General features: G+C 39.0%; 1 protein-coding gene across 2 annotated transcripts in view; it reads left to right on the top strand.

Annotated features, from left to right (window-relative positions):
• VIPR2 (vasoactive intestinal peptide receptor 2) overlaps window positions 1–16,100 on the top strand; it is a 51,748-nt gene extending 35,648 nt beyond the window's left edge. For both annotated transcript variants that reach the window (XM_010394867.3, XM_039549261.1), the window contains exons 8-13: window positions 489–549; window positions 2,273–2,342; window positions 5,375–5,466; window positions 8,634–8,763; window positions 8,850–8,891; window positions 10,508–16,100. In XM_010394867.3, coding sequence (XP_010393169.1) covers window positions 489–549; window positions 2,273–2,342; window positions 5,375–5,466; window positions 8,634–8,763; window positions 8,850–8,891; window positions 10,508–10,681 — 569 coding nt within the window. In that variant the 3' untranslated portion in view covers window positions 10,682–16,100. The remainder of the gene's footprint in view (window positions 1–488; window positions 550–2,272; window positions 2,343–5,374; window positions 5,467–8,633; window positions 8,764–8,849; window positions 8,892–10,507) is intronic.
• The last annotated feature ends 524 nt before the right edge of the window (window positions 16,101–16,624 follow it).

Raw genomic sequence — 16,624 nt, 5'->3', positions numbered from 1 at the left:
TCATTTACAGAAAGTGTGTTGATATTTATATGGAACACTTTAATACTTCAGTAATAGGTGGTCATAAAACATTTGGGTGTTGCTGGGAAATGGGAATAAACCAGTGTGTGGACAAGGTTCCTTATGAAATGATTTATAGTTCAATTTTATATTGCAGTCCTTGGAGGTGCATTGGGAATGCACAACTTGTATCTATTTTCCTGTAAGACACTCTGACACCTTGCAAGAAACCTAAGAAAGGCTTTTTTTTTGCGTATTAGTAATTATGGCTGCATTTTTATAAGAAATAGACCCACTTCCCTGCAGTCTTTGTTTCTAATACATTTCTGACATCATGTAGCTCATCAGATGGGCCTCTCCCTCCATTCACTGAACTGTTTACTATGTGCTGTGTATTTGGGCGATAACTGGCTACTAGTAGGACGAACATTTTTTTTGTGGACTTGCATTTTTGTGATCATTCTCTAAACCTCTTTGGCATTTTTCAGGAATTCCTACGATATTCATTATTACGTGGACAGTGACACGGATCATTTTAGAGGACACTGGGTGAGTGTGTGAGAGAGAAAGCTGTAACTAAACTGAAAAATCATGCCCTACATAATTTCAAGGCTTTCTTTGCAAGACCTCTAAACCAAAGGCAAACTCCTTTTTCCTTTGTCATTATGATTACAGAGGAACTCTGAAGTGTAATTAATCTTTAATCTGACTAACCTTTCAGAGGACTTAGAGTATTTGGATCAAAAGTGCTGAGCCCAGGGTGAAAATTAAATATTCAGTTTTTCAGGTTCAGTCTCACATTTTCACAAACAAGTTCCAGGCATCTATAACCTGATTATCCCACAAGAAATTATGTAATTTCAATTGCACCTGTCAGTTGCTTTCGATCTTTCGGCTACCCAGAGGGTCAGTGATAAGTGCACTCTGGAGAAGTGCCCTTACACTAAGTGAAACTAAGCTTTATTCCCAAAAAGGTCAACATCCTCTATGATGTCTAATGGTACAGCCCAGTGTGCTTGATGTTTTAGCTGATTTCATAAAATCATGGGATGAGTTGGGTTGGGAGTGACCTTGAAGATTGGTTAGTTCCAACCCTCCTTGCCATGGGCAGTGATGCCACACTATAGACCAGGTTACTCAGAGCCCCATCCGGTCTGGCCTTAAACGCTTCAAGGGATGGGGCATACACAGCTTCTCTGGGCAGCCTGTGCCAGGGCCTCCTTACCCTCACAGTAATGCACTGGTGAGGCCACACCTTGAGACCTGTGTCCAGTTCTGGGCCACTCACCACAGGAAAGACATTGAGGGGCTGGAATGTATCCAGAGAAGGGCCATGGAGCTGGTGAAGGGTCTGGAGCACAGGTCTGGTGAGGAGCAGCTGAGGGAGCTGGGGATGTTTAGTCTGAAGAAAAGGAGGCTCAGGGGGGGCCTTATCACTCCCCACAACTCTCTGAAAGGAGGCTGTAGCCAGGTGGGGATTGGTCTCTTCTCCCAGGCAACCAGTGACAGGACAAGAGGAAATGGCCTCAAGCTGTGCCATGGGAGGTTCAGTTAAGACATCAGGAAGAATTTCTTCACAGAAGGGGTTGTAAAGCATTGGAATGGGCTGTCCACAGAAGTGGTGAAGTCACCTTTCCTGGAGGTGTTCAGGAAATGACTGGATGTGGCCCTCAGTGCCATGGCCTGGTTGACATGGTGGTGCTTGGTCGAAGGCTGGACTCAATGATCTCAGAGGTCTTTTCCAACCTAAATGATTCTGCAACTTTATGAGGAAAGAATTTCTTCCTAATGTCTAAATCTCTCCTCTTTCATTTTTAAACCATTCTCCCTTGTCCTATCACTACATGTCCTGGCAAAATGTCATTTTCTCTGTTTTTTATAAGCCCCCTTTAAGTGCTGAAAGGTCACAGTGGATTCTCCCTGGATCCTTTTCTTCTGCAGGCTAAGCAAACTTGACTTTCTCAACCTGTCTTTGTAGGAGAGGTACTTCAGCCCTCTGAGCACCTTCATGGCCCCCTCCAGACCTGTTGTAATAGATCCACATCTTTCTTATGCTCAGGACTTCACACCTGGATGCAGTGCTCCTGGTGGGGAAATTGAGTATGCATATTAAAACAAAGGAAATAAAATTAATAGCAGGAAATGACTGAATGCCAAATTCTAGGTTAGAACAGGCATTATTTCAGTGTGCTTATAAGAAATACTTCTCCTCATAGGTCTTGCTTGCCAGATGATATTAATGTCAACATGATTTTCCCTCTTTTTTTTATAGTTGCTGGGATACAAATGAGCATGGTGGTCCCTGGTGGGTTATACGAATACCAATTTTATTTTCTATTATAGTAAGTAAACTTTGAAGCATGAATTATAGATATTTTCAGCATTGTGCAGTGCATGTAGCCATTATTCTTTACTGCTAGTTACAGATAGGAAAGAATTCTGTTTTAATGAAAAGAAATTGTGCTGCAGGAGAAATGTTAAACAGATGCCAAGGCCATTAAATTTGTTGCCTTCAAAATTTATCTGCCTCGTATTAAATGAGCAGTTGCTTTTATTTGTGTGTTGTTCTTTCTTTAACATCTCTCCTGTTTATGAGCCTGGAGGAAGCAAAAATCTAATTATACTTTTCAATGAATTGCATATTTGATTTTGTGTGTAAATAGTAGTCCTGCAATTGAGAATCTGATATTAGTCATAAAAAAGTGTATGTCTTTCTTCAATTGGTAGCCTACTGAAATATTTATGGAATATGAAGTGTTTGCAAAATAATACCATTTGAGAATGTTTCACAGGGCTTTTCCTGTTTGGAACTCATTAGAATTACTGGAGTAGTGTAATAATATTCCTGTTCACTGTAATGATTGTGTAATTAACATTGGGCATAATATACTACAGTTATATGTCCATTTCTGAAAACAGTCAGAGAGCAAATTAATGTATTTTAGATACGCTTGCTTCATTTTTAAAACTGTAGGCAGAAAATCTAGGGCATTATTAGATTACACAAGATTTCAGGAGTTTGCATTATGTTTGGGCTTGCCTTTCAATCTGTGCCTGCTGAAAATCATTTTGGGAGGAATTCCTGTCATCACCATCAGAGTGAATTCTGCAATTTGAAGAGAAAGAAGAGTAGGCCATATCTGTGAAATGACATAAGGTAAAGCCTCAAAGATGTTTTATGTTATGAAGAAATGAGCATGAAACAGAACTACAGCGTGATGGGAATACTCGCACCTCAAAGGAGCTGGAGAATGGGGGACAATCTGGAATGAAGAAAATATGCTGGAAGATAAAAGCAAAACAAACCACCTGGTGTTTAAAGGAAAGCCTGTTCTCTGAATGCTCAGTTTGAGCAGCTATCTGGTAACCAGCTGAGACTTCGTGTGCCAGAAGGCAGTGCTCCTCCAAAGCAGTCCTAGACCTGGAAGTGGAAGTTATCCCAGGGCACATTGCCGGACCTGAACTGCAGCTTGTTCTTAGTGAAGACTGGGAAATGAGTTGTGATTTAAGCAAATGGACTACTGGTCAGGCAGCAAAAGTCTGATATCTCTAACAGTATTGTGAGAGTGGGTTCTGATACCATTCTGCCCAGTGGGAATGACTTCAGTTAATTCAGTGTGTCAGAACCCTCCCTGGCATTTTCTCCTGTGAATTTTGGCTTGAGAGGAGTCACTTGGCAGACTTTCACACTTCATGCTGTACACACTTCAGAGTTACTCAGTAGGATGTGACTGTTCCAGATGAATGTGCTGTTACCCCTATTCTTTCCTTAGCCACCAATACTGGCTCCAGTGCATGTGGCAAGTTAATATCCCTTGTGTGTGTGGTGTGTGCACTCTGCTGCATTAAGTCTGCAAATAAATCTGCAATAACAGGCTTCTGTCTGTTAGCTTTATAGGTAGGCCTCTAAGTAATCATCTGCCTGAAAAAATGTATGTTAAGTTCAGCAAAAGCCTATGTTTTCTAACATTTCTTTTTTATTCTTTTTTAAAAAGATATTAGATAAAGTTTTCCTAGGTTTTTATTTCACCACTGTCAGTTCCTTTCACTCCCTTCACCTGTCATTTCAAACAAAATGTTAAATACAGAGGGACATGCACTTGCTATGATCATGGTTTATTTATTAGTATCCCAAATTCTACAGCCTGTGTTAGAGAAGACACAGAAATTAATTGAACTTGAAAATCTTAGAACCAAATTTTTAGGCAAAAGAAGAAGGCTTCCACCAATACATGATGACAGAGATTTATAGCAGTGAGACAGACACTGCCTAGTTAGGTACCCCACCTCCAGATTTTGTGCTTTGGGATGGGGTTAGTTTAAAACACCAAAATTCTCATTCACACAGTGATACAAATTTTTCTCTAGATTAATTTATTCTAAGATGTGTGCATTTGATGCAGCTGTTTATGTAGCTGGAGTTACAGTTTTCAGCACACTTGTTGCTCTGAAGGTGTAGATTCCAACTGTTCCCTTACTTCAGTATGGACGTGCTATGTGTAATGTGCAGTTTTCTAGACCACACCAAAGAATCCAACACCAGAAGGAATGGTGACCAGAAGAAGCCAAAAGTCAAGGTTGAAGAAGTAATGCGAGTGAGATTTACGATATACTGAGTTTTATACTTCAGTTTTATGGACTGGTTAGCTTCTGATCATAATAATTTTTTATGCAAGTGCCTTTCTATAAAGTAAAACATGAAATAAAATACAAAATAAAATAATGCCACTGTTCTGTCTTAGAGGGCTGTAATGAGAATTAGACCGCAGGGATTCAGCTGGACTAGCTGATCTCCAGAGGTCTCTTCCAACCCCAGCTATTCTGTGATTCCTTCATTCCTAATGTCAGCATTAATATCCAATGCAGTCAGATGCTTGTGAGAGGCCCTTTTTGTGCTTGATTGGAGTAGACATATCAGCTGTGCAACAATCTTCTCTAACGCTAATTCAGACAGAAAATACTGAAAGCTGAGGTGAGGGACAAGGGAGGGTCAAATCTGTGTCTGGGCTTCCAGTTGTGAATCCATGTGACAATTTAGGACAGTTTGATTGCAGCAAATCACATCCAGTGTCCCATCCTGCTGGGAAGTCTGTCCTCAGCTGAAGTAGTGGAAGGAGGATATTTCTGAAAACTGGGGCTTTCAAAGACTTTTGCCAGCCAGAGCAGTACTGGTGGGCATGCAGGTGTTGCTGGACATGGCAAACCTGATGCTGCAGAACACAGTAGGTCTGGTGCTGCAGAGCTGAGGGCTTCTGGAGGGAGGTGCACGACTCCCACTGCTGACTTGACTCTTTTCTGACTTGGTAAGCATTTCTTTGTGCTGCATATTGAGTGGAGAATTCAAAGATCACCATTCTATTTGTTTTCTTTGCAGGTGAATTTTATACTTTTCATTAGCATTATAAGAATCTTACTGCGGAAGTTAAGATCTCCAGATGTTGGAGGAAATGACCAGTCACAGTACAAGTAAGTCATACTTTTAGATATTATAGACAGAACCAAAATAATCTCTTTAAGATTTCATCTGCTGAAAACCAACATCTGCTGTGTTAATATAGTTGCATTTAATTTAGAACTACTTTTAGATATGGGTTAATAAATATAACTATGCTGAAATGGAGATAAATATATTTTTTTCAAACACTAAATTCAGTAAAAAATATTTAATTTCATAAAGACCAATAAGCTATTCTTGAATTTGAGTTTAATCCATGAATCAATACGCTGATATAAAATATACCAAGAGTATTATCTTTCTTTTGATACATAAATATTTCATTTTGACATAAGAAAAGTTTCAAAATCAAAACATTTTCCTTCAACCTCCTTAAAACCTTTTTTTTTTAATTTCTAAAATACTTAAATATATTTTAAGAGCTGAAAAGAACTTACATTGTTACCAAAAATTTTTATATTAAGTATAGTGTTTTATATTAATTTAAAATGCCATCTTTACTTTTCTAGAGGAAAATTATTGTTTCTGGCTTAGATCAACTTCATTTCTGTTCAGACTTCTTTTATGTTTTGGTTTGAACATCAAATCATAAAACATCTCTTTGTTTCCACAGCTTTAAAATCAAGGGATGTTTGGGCACAATTCAAATACATTGCTAAAATTGATTTTGTTCCTTATTGCCCTATCTGTTATTGTTGTTTATTATAAGAGCTGCTGGATATGTCATAATCTGCAATCAAGAGTCTGTTGCAGCAGGTCTTATTTGAAAGCTCAGATGCAGACACTGATAGTTCGGGGTGTCAATATGGTACTTCAGTGGCAAAACCTAACATGAACACTGAAAATCCAAAGCTGTGCAAGTGGCCTTTGAAAATGCGCTCCTGGATAACACCTTTCCTTCATTTAAAAAATACTGAATTCCTGTTCTAAAAGCTGATAAAACATGGTATGCAGAAGTAAAGAATATCCTTAAAGCCAAGAGAAGCAGGACCTTAAGTGTTTTGTGGACAATGTGACGTGTTTGATGCAAAAAGTGAAGAATTCTGATGTGCCACAGAAAAGTCAACACAACAGGACTGACGGGCACTTTTGTTTTGCAGAGCTACAACGGTCTTGTTTTGTGTTTGCTGATTCAATTATCTAAACATGTGGGAAAACTTAATGACTCTAGGTGAAATTGTGTGGTTGCCACATTATTATTTGGCAAAATGGCCAACCTATAGGCAGGAAATTCCTTCAAGTTTACTTCTCGTGACATAAACTTTTCTTTCCTTCCATGTGGTATTTATTTATCTTTTGAAAATGGGGCATTCCCTTCCCTTCAGTCCCACCATTTTCCACAGTTTACTGTAGCACTTCATAATATGAAATATTCACATTAATAGCAACCTTGTCCTTCATTATTCAGCCCTGCAAATTCTTTGCTTTTAGCATTTGATTGCCTGATTAAATTTGTATTTCTGGTCTTTAGCTGATACCCGTGGGAAAGTAGATTAACCTCCTCAAGAAACTGCATCTACAGAGCAAATTAAAGATCTGGGAGGCTCATTTTTAGAATTGCAAATGTGTTTTCTAAAATGCAGAGAATAAGGCTATTTTGTTTGTCCCTTTCTTTCACTAAAATATAAGTCCAGTATAGCGAAAGTAGCATCAACGAGACAAAAATTATTAAACCAATCGTGGAGTGAAAGTGAAATATGAATCTAAAATGAATACTACTCATGCAAGTCGCCATTTTCCTTCCCTTCCCCTGAACCTGCTTGTACCTGGTTCCATCCTTTTTGTTGTTCATTTTACTTTTGCAGTGGATAAGGCTAAGTTCAAATAAAATCAGTTTTCCATTTCACTTGGGAAACCGGGGAATTTGCTGCCAGTGTCATCTCCTCCAGCAGTAAATTGATTTCTTCTGCTAAGGAAAACCTATTTGTCCTGCTTCTGGTATCATCTTTAGATGTGGGGGGTTTACTATTCTTGAGAAACTTTACTGTAAGAAATTATTATTTCCACATAAACAGATGCAGCCCCTGGGGCATTATGAACAAGGCAAGGCCATGAAGACAGACAGAGAAAAAATAAAACTACTTGAAATACCTTAACTTTTCTTTTAAAATAGGTGAATTCACAACAGCATCCTTTCATCGTTGAATCAAGTTATATTCATCAAGACAGTGATGAGTTATGGAACTCAACATTATAACTTCTCAAATTTTATATGATACTAGACATCCAAAATTGTGCATGACTGGCCCTGTATAATATATAAAACTGATGTTATTAGAGTGAAATAAATGACAGATAAGGTAAAAGTAGCAATTTATCATTTCAGTAGTTTCATGAGCTGTTTGTCAGAGCACTTCTGCTTAGAAATTTAAAGATCTCTTTCCTTAACTTCAGTAGTGTCTTCTGCTAAAATTTGTTAATTGACAACATTGAAAAATATTTAATGGTGTATGCTTAATACCATCAGTAAAGCTATGAAGTTTCAGTATTTGGGGCTCATGAAAATCTCACGGATGAGATTATTCTGGATTACATTTCCTAGGTACTGTTTGCATATTGCGTGTGTGCAAAGCACAGACTAACCATACAGTTAAGGAAAGGAAATTAACTGCAATTAACCTCAAAAGAGAGATTTTACCTTCCATGCTTGAGGACCTGTCAATATGACTTTGCAGGAAGGCATCATTCCTTTGCACTTTGAACAGTCTGAAGTTTTAATGCCAGGTAAAAAATATTTTGAGAGATAGAAGCAACTCATGACACTTTGTCAGATGTGGTCCTGTGGAATAATGCAGGAAAACCCCATGCCCAAGAACCATGCCATGAAACCAGGCTGGGAAGGGGCTGTGTGTCAGACACAGTGGAGGACAGGTCCTACACCCCGCTGCTGTACAGAGAGCAGCTGGGGGCTTTTACAGAGGCCCTGCCACCTTCCTCCAGCTTTTGGCAGAGTGCAAGGTCACCAAGATCAAGTACAACATGGAATTGCACATGCCAGAGTTACTATGTGGGTAACCTCATTGCAAGCCTGAAAGGAAAACAATTGGTAATAAATTATTGTTACTGTTTATAAATCCTAAATCATACCAGGTTTATGTAAATGACATTTCATCAAGTTCTTATCTCAGTAAAACGAGCTCATCATTAAATTTCAGCTTTTTCTCTTTTCTTTACCCAGGAGACTTGCAAAATCCACATTGTTGCTTATTCCGTTATTTGGAGTTCACTATACAGTGTTTGCTCTATTTCCTGACCGCAGTTCCAACAATTATAAAATAATCTTTGAGTTGTGTTTGGGATCTTTTCAGGTAAATTTTAAGGTTTTTATTTAAAAAAAGTTTTATTGACCTAGGTGAGTGGTGCCTACTAACTAAGGAATATTGTCTCTTTCCAGGGGTTGATTGTTGCAGTCCTGTATTGCTTTTTGAACAGTGAAGTAAGTCTCACCTTTCCTACTGAGAATGTTAAATATTGGTTTTAGTAAATGTATAAGTGTCCCTATAATTCTGCTCTGATACATGAAACTGTTTTAGAAGGTGTTTGCATTCCCATTAATAGAATATATTTGTGACAGTTTTTATGCAACAGGAGAAATCAGTGTAGTTGGGTGAAGAGTTTTAAGAGCTGTTTAAAATCTAATTCCTTGCAAACTGAGATATTAGTGTCTTCTGTTATTTAACATGATCTAATCTAGCTCTGTTAGAAGCAATATGGGTTGCACAAGTGAGGAGGAACAAGCCTGGAAATTTATCCGGAACTGGAAACACCATTTAGTAAGTATTTAGGGGTGATATTCTGTCAGTATCTAAACCTCAGAACAGCAACAGATTTTCACAAGTGCTCAGCATGTCATAGTTTTCATAGTCTCAACTGAGAAAGATGCAAGGAATTCCTTTTGATTTCAGCCACCATGCAGTGTCGGACAGAAGGAATCTGTCTGAAGAAGACACCTGCCTGCACAGAGAATTAATATTCAGCTCTCCTGAGTGCTATTCTGGTCTTTGATATTCCATGAGATGCTTGATTTTGGGCTAATCATTTGATTCTGTGCTTTGAGTACATGTGATAAGTAGCTCGATACCAAAAGCTATTGTTGCAGCACAAGTGATACAAAACTGATTTTTAAAGTGGCCTTGGGGCACCTCTTCACAGACAGCGTAGGCAGTCTTTGCCTCAGTTATGTGACCTTGGTAAAAACTGATTGCATACTCTAGAGGGAAGGGATGCCATCTAGAGGGACCATGACAGGCTTGTGGAGAGGGTGAAAAGAACCTCAAGAGGTTCAATGGGGCCAAGTTCAAGGTCCTGCATCTGGGTCTGTGCAGTGCCGACTGAGGGATGACGGGGTTGAGAGCTGTCCAGCAGAGAAGGACTTGGGGCTGAAGAATGGACCGTGAGCTGTCAACGTGCACTTGCAGCCCAAAAAGCCAACTGTATTTGGCCTCAAAAGAAGTGTGGCCGGCAGGTCAAGAGAAGTGAATTGTCACCAGTAAAAGACAGATATGGACCTGTTAGAGCAGGTCCAGAGGAGGCCACAAAAATTCTCAGAAGGCTGGAACACCTCTCCCATGAAGACAGGCTGCGGGAGTAGGGATTGTTCAGCCTGGAGGGGAGAAGGATCTGGGAAGCTTTATAGCGCCTTACAGTACATAAAGAGGGGATTATCAAGAAGATGGCGAAAAACTTCTTAGCAGGGCTTGTAGTGGCAGGACAAGGGATGACACTTTTAAACTGATATGTGGTAGATTTAGGAAGGAAAAAATCTTTTCTTTGGAGACACTGTAACAGGTTGCCCAGAGAAGCTGTGGGTGCCCCATCCCTGGAAGTGTTCAAGGCCAGGCTGGATGGTGCTCTGAGCAACCTGGTCTGGTGGAACGTGTCCCTGCCCACGGAAGGGGATAGAACTACATAATCTTTAACAGTTTGTACCAATCCAAACCATCCTATGATTCTGTTCCTAGAGATCCCCATGTGACAGCCAATAGACGTGGAAAAGTTGCTCACATAAAAGAAAATTTTCAGCTCGTATTTTGCATTTTCTTTTTAACACAGGTGCAGGGGGAGCTGAAAAGAAAGTGGCGGAGTTTGTGCTGGAAGCAGACAGCAGGCAGAGATTACAGACTCCACAGCTCGTCCATTTCTCGAAATGGATCAGAAAGTGTTTCCCAACTCCACCAGAATTCGAGAGCTCACTCATTTATGCAGACAGAGACCACCATGATATAAATGAGCTAGTTCCCCCAAAACATGAAAAACTGTGGGATATATCATTCATTATGCAGCTTGATGTGATATTTTATAAAATGTACAGTTTTGTGCTTTGCTTTTATACATGTAGGTATTTGGGGAATTGATTTGTGCAGCCAACCTGTTAATAACAGAGAAGCCTGGATACTTTCTGTTTTGTTTAAATGGTATTCATATTAATTCTGATATTCTCTTGCAGTTTACTAGCTGTAACAATTCAAAAATTCATTGTTCATGAAAGTCCCTTTCCCTTCCAACACAGCTGCAAGATCAATGCAGGGTGTCCTGCTCAATGCAGACTGCTTTGCCACATGTAAGGGTTAAGATGGGAAGCAAGATAATTTCTTACACTTTATTTATACTTAAGGAAACATTGCCTTGAGGATTAGGAAATTCTTTTCTAATTATGGAAAATAAAATTAGAAAAAAAAAATCTAAGACCATAATTAACCACAGTGGGAGTTTAGTGTGCTAATCCAGGAAATCATGAACATGATTTACACAGGGGGAAAAAGGTAGTAATTCTAGGCTAATGGCATAAATTTCAGAGATTATTTTCTACAGACTTCAATTCCAATCCTGTTGTCACTTTCAAAAATGCCCAGTTTAATGTTTGGGTGCAGAATGTAGGGCTACCTTTGCAGTCCATACAGAAAAGACTACTATATCAGTTTTGAATAAAACTGCACCATTTCCCAATAGTGCTAATGCAATCATCAGTTGTTTTTCTGTTTTAAGTCAGAAATTGTGTTGATCTTTCATTAAACAATTTTCTGAAGAGGTATGTTTTACTGCTAAAGCAGCCTGGCATAGGATAAACGGCCTTGGATAGCACATTACACAGTGAAAACACTGGTTTTTTACAGTATTATCACTGAAATACGTCTCTAGGACTACATATTTAACTGCAAAACACAAGGACTATTGCAGTGAAGTTACAACTCACATTTAACAAAAAATGTAAATTCTTTTAGGTTTATTCGGTTCTATATCTATCTGAAATGACTCAAAATTTAGTCCTGACCATGACTCCAGAAAAAAACAATTAGACAGAATCCCTAAAAATTACCATAAAAGGCATAAAGAAGGACTCTTCAACAATGCCAAGCCTACTTAAAAAAAAAAAAAAAGGCAGAGAACTGACTGAGTCTTATAAAAATACACAGAACATTTCCACTCTTTAAAAGAAATAAACCAAATGATGTTTTCTTCCCATGTCACGTTTAACCATATCCACCCTACATTGCAAGTGGGAATACAGTGTATTTGCATGAGTACCTCCATACAAGCCATTGCCCTCTTATTTCAGATAACAGATTGTATGGAGCCAGCAGAATTCAAGGTCCCTACTCTTGTCAGATAAAGGTAAGAACAGCAGCAAGGGCGTCTCTTGGCAGGCATATTTGTACATCCTTGAAAATATTACCAGTACTGGGAATATTGTCAGCAGGTGTCAAAGTGTCCCTACAACTCTTGGTCTGATTTAATCCAGCTGTTTATCAGTCAAACACAATTTTTTTTAATGGGATTGCCCTGGAGTGATAGAAAGTTTTGTCAGACCAAAGATAGAGAGGCCCCCATGTAGTTCACATTACTGCAGAATGTGGTATTACCAGTAGGTATCATTTGAGTTAAACAACAATCACTCAATGAATTGTTACTCACAACACTCGAATTCAAAGAAGCTGTTGATCACTTCCAGATCATTCAGAGTGTTTTCTGCTTGGCAAAGTAGCTATGAGATTCTGGATTCTGGAAGTAGGCTGTCCAAGGACGTTCCCATGGGGTCTTAAAGATGTCCCCCTACACATGTATTTAAACTAAATATATTCCCAAAGACTCTAGACTGAGGAAACACTGCTAAACTTTAGTATTTTTCCTGGATTTCTGGAAAAACTTATCACAAACTCTTAACTGCAAATTTATGAAGACCCATTGCAGCTTTGGGAGTTGCTTTAATACCTAAATTAAACACATCAGTGCACTTTAGGCTTCTTTGTCTGAAGTGTCATTGGGACTGCTCAGCTCCCTGAGATGTGACGTGCAGGATGTTCTTTTTTTCCCTAAATTTCTAGGGTACAAAGGCACATGTGACAAGCTTTCAAGTGTGCTCATCTTTTTGCTCAAATGAGGGTATGTGAGCGAGTTGACACACAGACAGAATCATAGCACAGAAACAGAGGTTTCAAGCAGTCATTTCCATCAGTCTCTTCTGCAGGATGCATCACCAATTATACATGTTTGTAACACATTGTATCCTAGAGAAAACTTTGTTCTAATTAAGTGAGCATGGAGAAAATCTGCACTTTTAATTATTTCTGGGTTGTAAAAAGAAAAGCCTTAATAAGAAAATACATTTTATATTGCAACAAACCAGCATCGTTTCCTCTAACAGGGTGCAGATGCATTTGGGCTTGATTCTACTTTTCATGTAGGGTGAAATGCCACGAGACAATGAAGTTTTGCCAGTGGGAGAACATAGAGGCATCACTAAGTTTGTAAAGGACTGTGTGGACATGCAAAGAATGGCACACAGGGGACAGAGGTGCTGTATATATTTTTCTTTCAAACTAATGAAAAGTACGGTACTTTGGAGAACCTCATCCCTCTATTAATAATCTAAATACAGATAATTTGAATATTGTTTTGTGAGACAGTTTAACCTCATAATGCTTTGTGTAGAGGGCACTGTGCTCACTTGCTTTTACTCCCAGAAAATTTCTGATTTCCAAATAACTTTATGCAAAGTTACAGCATCAACCCTATCATCACCAGTTTGACTTACAGCTGCCTTTTCATGCACAGATACACATTATATAAAAATTTCTGTAAAAGGTGCAGAACAGTTTGACAAATGTAGGACTTGATCAGTGTTTTGCATCTTTACAACACCCAGAATGAGACAGCTTCTCATGGTATTGTCTTTCATTGCATTTTACCAAGGAGTATGGGATTAGATTTTTTTTCTCTGTGTTGTGGTGACTCTAAAGAGTCAAAAGAACAATGCAATGAAACATCATGGCCTTCTGTCATCCCTAATCCTAGTTCTCAGTCCTACCAACATCAGGGGAGGAAGTAGAGACTGCAAGACAAGTGTAACCTTTCCCTGCACCTCCCCTTCCTTATTCCTTTACTTCATTTTTCCCTTTGGTTCCATCAGGGTCCAAACTGAGTTGTAAAGTTTTCAGAGCAGGAAACTGGGGTTTTTTGTCCATTCCCACTGAAAAGCCAGTAGCACAGCTTGTATTTACTGAGCAAGAATGGTTCAGTTCACTCCCAGTACTGTGGTTAATTGTTGTGCTTTACCTCCCCTGGAGGCACCATTAATTCTGAGTGATTTCTGTCAGCATTACCTGCTGCTGATGCCTGAGGAACACAGTGACAGCTTGCTCTCCACTTACTAACCACAACTTAAAAATATATATGGACACTGACTTAAATTTTCCTCTGCAGAGTCAATTTCAGCTGGGTGCTTGATAAACTCAGGTGAAATTCATCTGACCTGGTTTTGGTGTCTAAAAGCTGCATGCTTGTCTCTGAGCTAAAGACTCTTTTGAAGTGCCTTCCATAGTCATCATAGAGAAATAGGCACTAGTTGAAGATGATTCCTTCCATGTTCAACTGGACATCTGGGGTAGGTAAGCTGGACCTAGTTTTCTCTGTACTTACTATAAAATGAGCCTGGGGTAGCTGGCTAGTACTTAAATTTCTCACTTCATATTCTGAATTAGGTAAGATGTATCCCTCCAGATCATGAAGTTATCTGGGTAATGTTACATAGATACCTCTTTTTAAGCCAGTTAACTAGGGTTGCCCTAACTCATCCTCCAAGAAATGTGCAGTGTAGCTCAAAAGGTCAGGTAGTGGAGGATCCCACAGTTCATTTGGTCAGCTGTCCGTTCCTTCCATGATAAAGCCCATAGTTTTATGTCCCATTTTGATTTGCCTGGCCTCAGCTTCCAACAAATGTTTGTTGTTTTGGCTTAGGTGTTTGGCTTTTTGACTTTTGTAGAGGCACCATATGCTAAAAGAAAGTGCTTTAGAGTACCTGGAATTCTCTTTATGTCATGTGCTGCAGGTAGCCAGCTGAGGAATACCCAGTTTAAGCTTGTGATGGGACTGTACTGTAGCAGCAATAGATAACTGGTGGCAAAGAGCATTTCAAAAAACCTCCTACAGTCAAGTTGGAGCCAGCCTGCCCCACTCTGTAGCATCTGCTCCACATCCTGATTCACCCCAGGCTTCCTTTTGCCTTTAACACAATGAAGGGAAAAGCAACAGGCATAGACCCTCAGCAAACCAGAGACTGTCTGGGGCAGATTGATGAAATAAGGCATTGACACACTCCACGTGCAAAGACTAAGATGAATCATCTGCATCATTTGTCTCCTATTTTTCTAAAAATCATCTTCTGTTATCTGCGAATTTGCCCAGTCCAGCAAAGCAATTTGGGATAAAGTCCAAATTCAGTCTATACAGATTTTTTTCAGACATCCCTAATGAAAAATCAAGTACTAAATATGTCTGATAAAAAGAAAGACCTGGCAAGTAATCTGCAGAGAAAGCTGCTATGTGTATAAGGGTCACTGCCTGAACAATTACTGTCTGTGCATAGTGATACAGGAAATACCTTTACCAACAGAAGTACCTTCGTGTTACCATGAGTGCCTATATAAGCTGTGGGCTGTCAGTACTACCCTGACATGATCAAATACAGAAGTTAGGATGCAGTGCTATTCTGTCTATGAAAAAAAAAATTCTTTAAAAAAACAAAGGTGTTCTAACATGTATGTTACAAGAGGATAACATTTAAAAGGAGCATTCTGTGATATGGTTTAACCACTCTGTGTTGAATCTGGTTCTGCCCAATGATAGCAGGTTGTATTTAAATCTAAGCCAGCAACATTTCCATTGTCAGCTAAAAAAAGTGACTGAAATGTCCCAAACCCCTCTATTTCTCAAAGCACTGTCATAAATTTATGATTTCCTGCAGCTTTTTTTGTGCTGGCACATTAGTATGAGTATTACTTCAAAATTCTCTTTTGTCATCTTTGTTATAACTTTATATCTGTCAAGTATGGTAAAAATTAAAGATGATGTAAATGAATGTGATTATTTTTTACAAAATGTACAGATTATGATGTTGTATAGTTTAATGTGTGTAAATAGGTTTCATACTGTAATTCTCTATGGTTTTCTTCTGGTTTTGCTCTTTTGTTCTTTTCTGGTTTCAGTTTTTAATGTCACATACCTAACAGCCTTCTCTGAGATGTTATATATAAAGCTGTGAACAAATAAGTGTTTACATCTTTATGCTATACAGATAATAGTAGTCAATAACACCATAATGGACTGAAGAGGAATCAGAGAATAAACATTTTAAAAGTTTTGCACAAAATTCTGTTACTTAAGTTTTTTAAAAATTGTGTAAAATCATGGATTTTTCTTACTGATTCAGTGGGTCAAGGCCATGCTGAAGGATGTGGCTAAGTTAATACTTCACTTTTTAATTCAGCAGCTGTTAGACACACATGTAAAAGAAAAACAGCCCCTAGCTTCACTGAGCTTTCTGCAACCTAGATATGCTTACAGGGGCATGAGAATGGCACCCACCTAGAGCAGATCCAGGTGATCCCATATGTTGTGTATGGTACCATCTCCATGGCCAGCAGCTATTTTTGATTTATCACAGCTTGCTCAAAACTTGACTGCGCAGTTATCTGTCAGAAGTACAGTATAATGCAGTGAGAACAAAAGAGAGCTGTAGAGACAACACCATATATCATGTTTTTTTCCCCAAAATATACGTATCTATTCCTATACCTCTAATGGGAATGGGCACAGGGAAGAGACTGGCAGTGGTGTGTTGCTGGTGGGGCCAGAGAGAGAGGGGAGTACATGTGGAGGAAGAGGTGGCACCTC

The sequence above is a fragment of the Corvus cornix genome, chromosome 2, assembly GCF_000738735.6.
Source record: "Corvus cornix cornix isolate S_Up_H32 chromosome 2, ASM73873v5, whole genome shotgun sequence".
Lineage (NCBI taxonomy): Eukaryota > Metazoa > Chordata > Aves > Passeriformes > Corvidae > Corvus > Corvus cornix.
The sequence above is the reverse complement of the archived record's forward strand: the minus strand, read 5'-3'. Positions and strand labels throughout refer to the sequence as shown.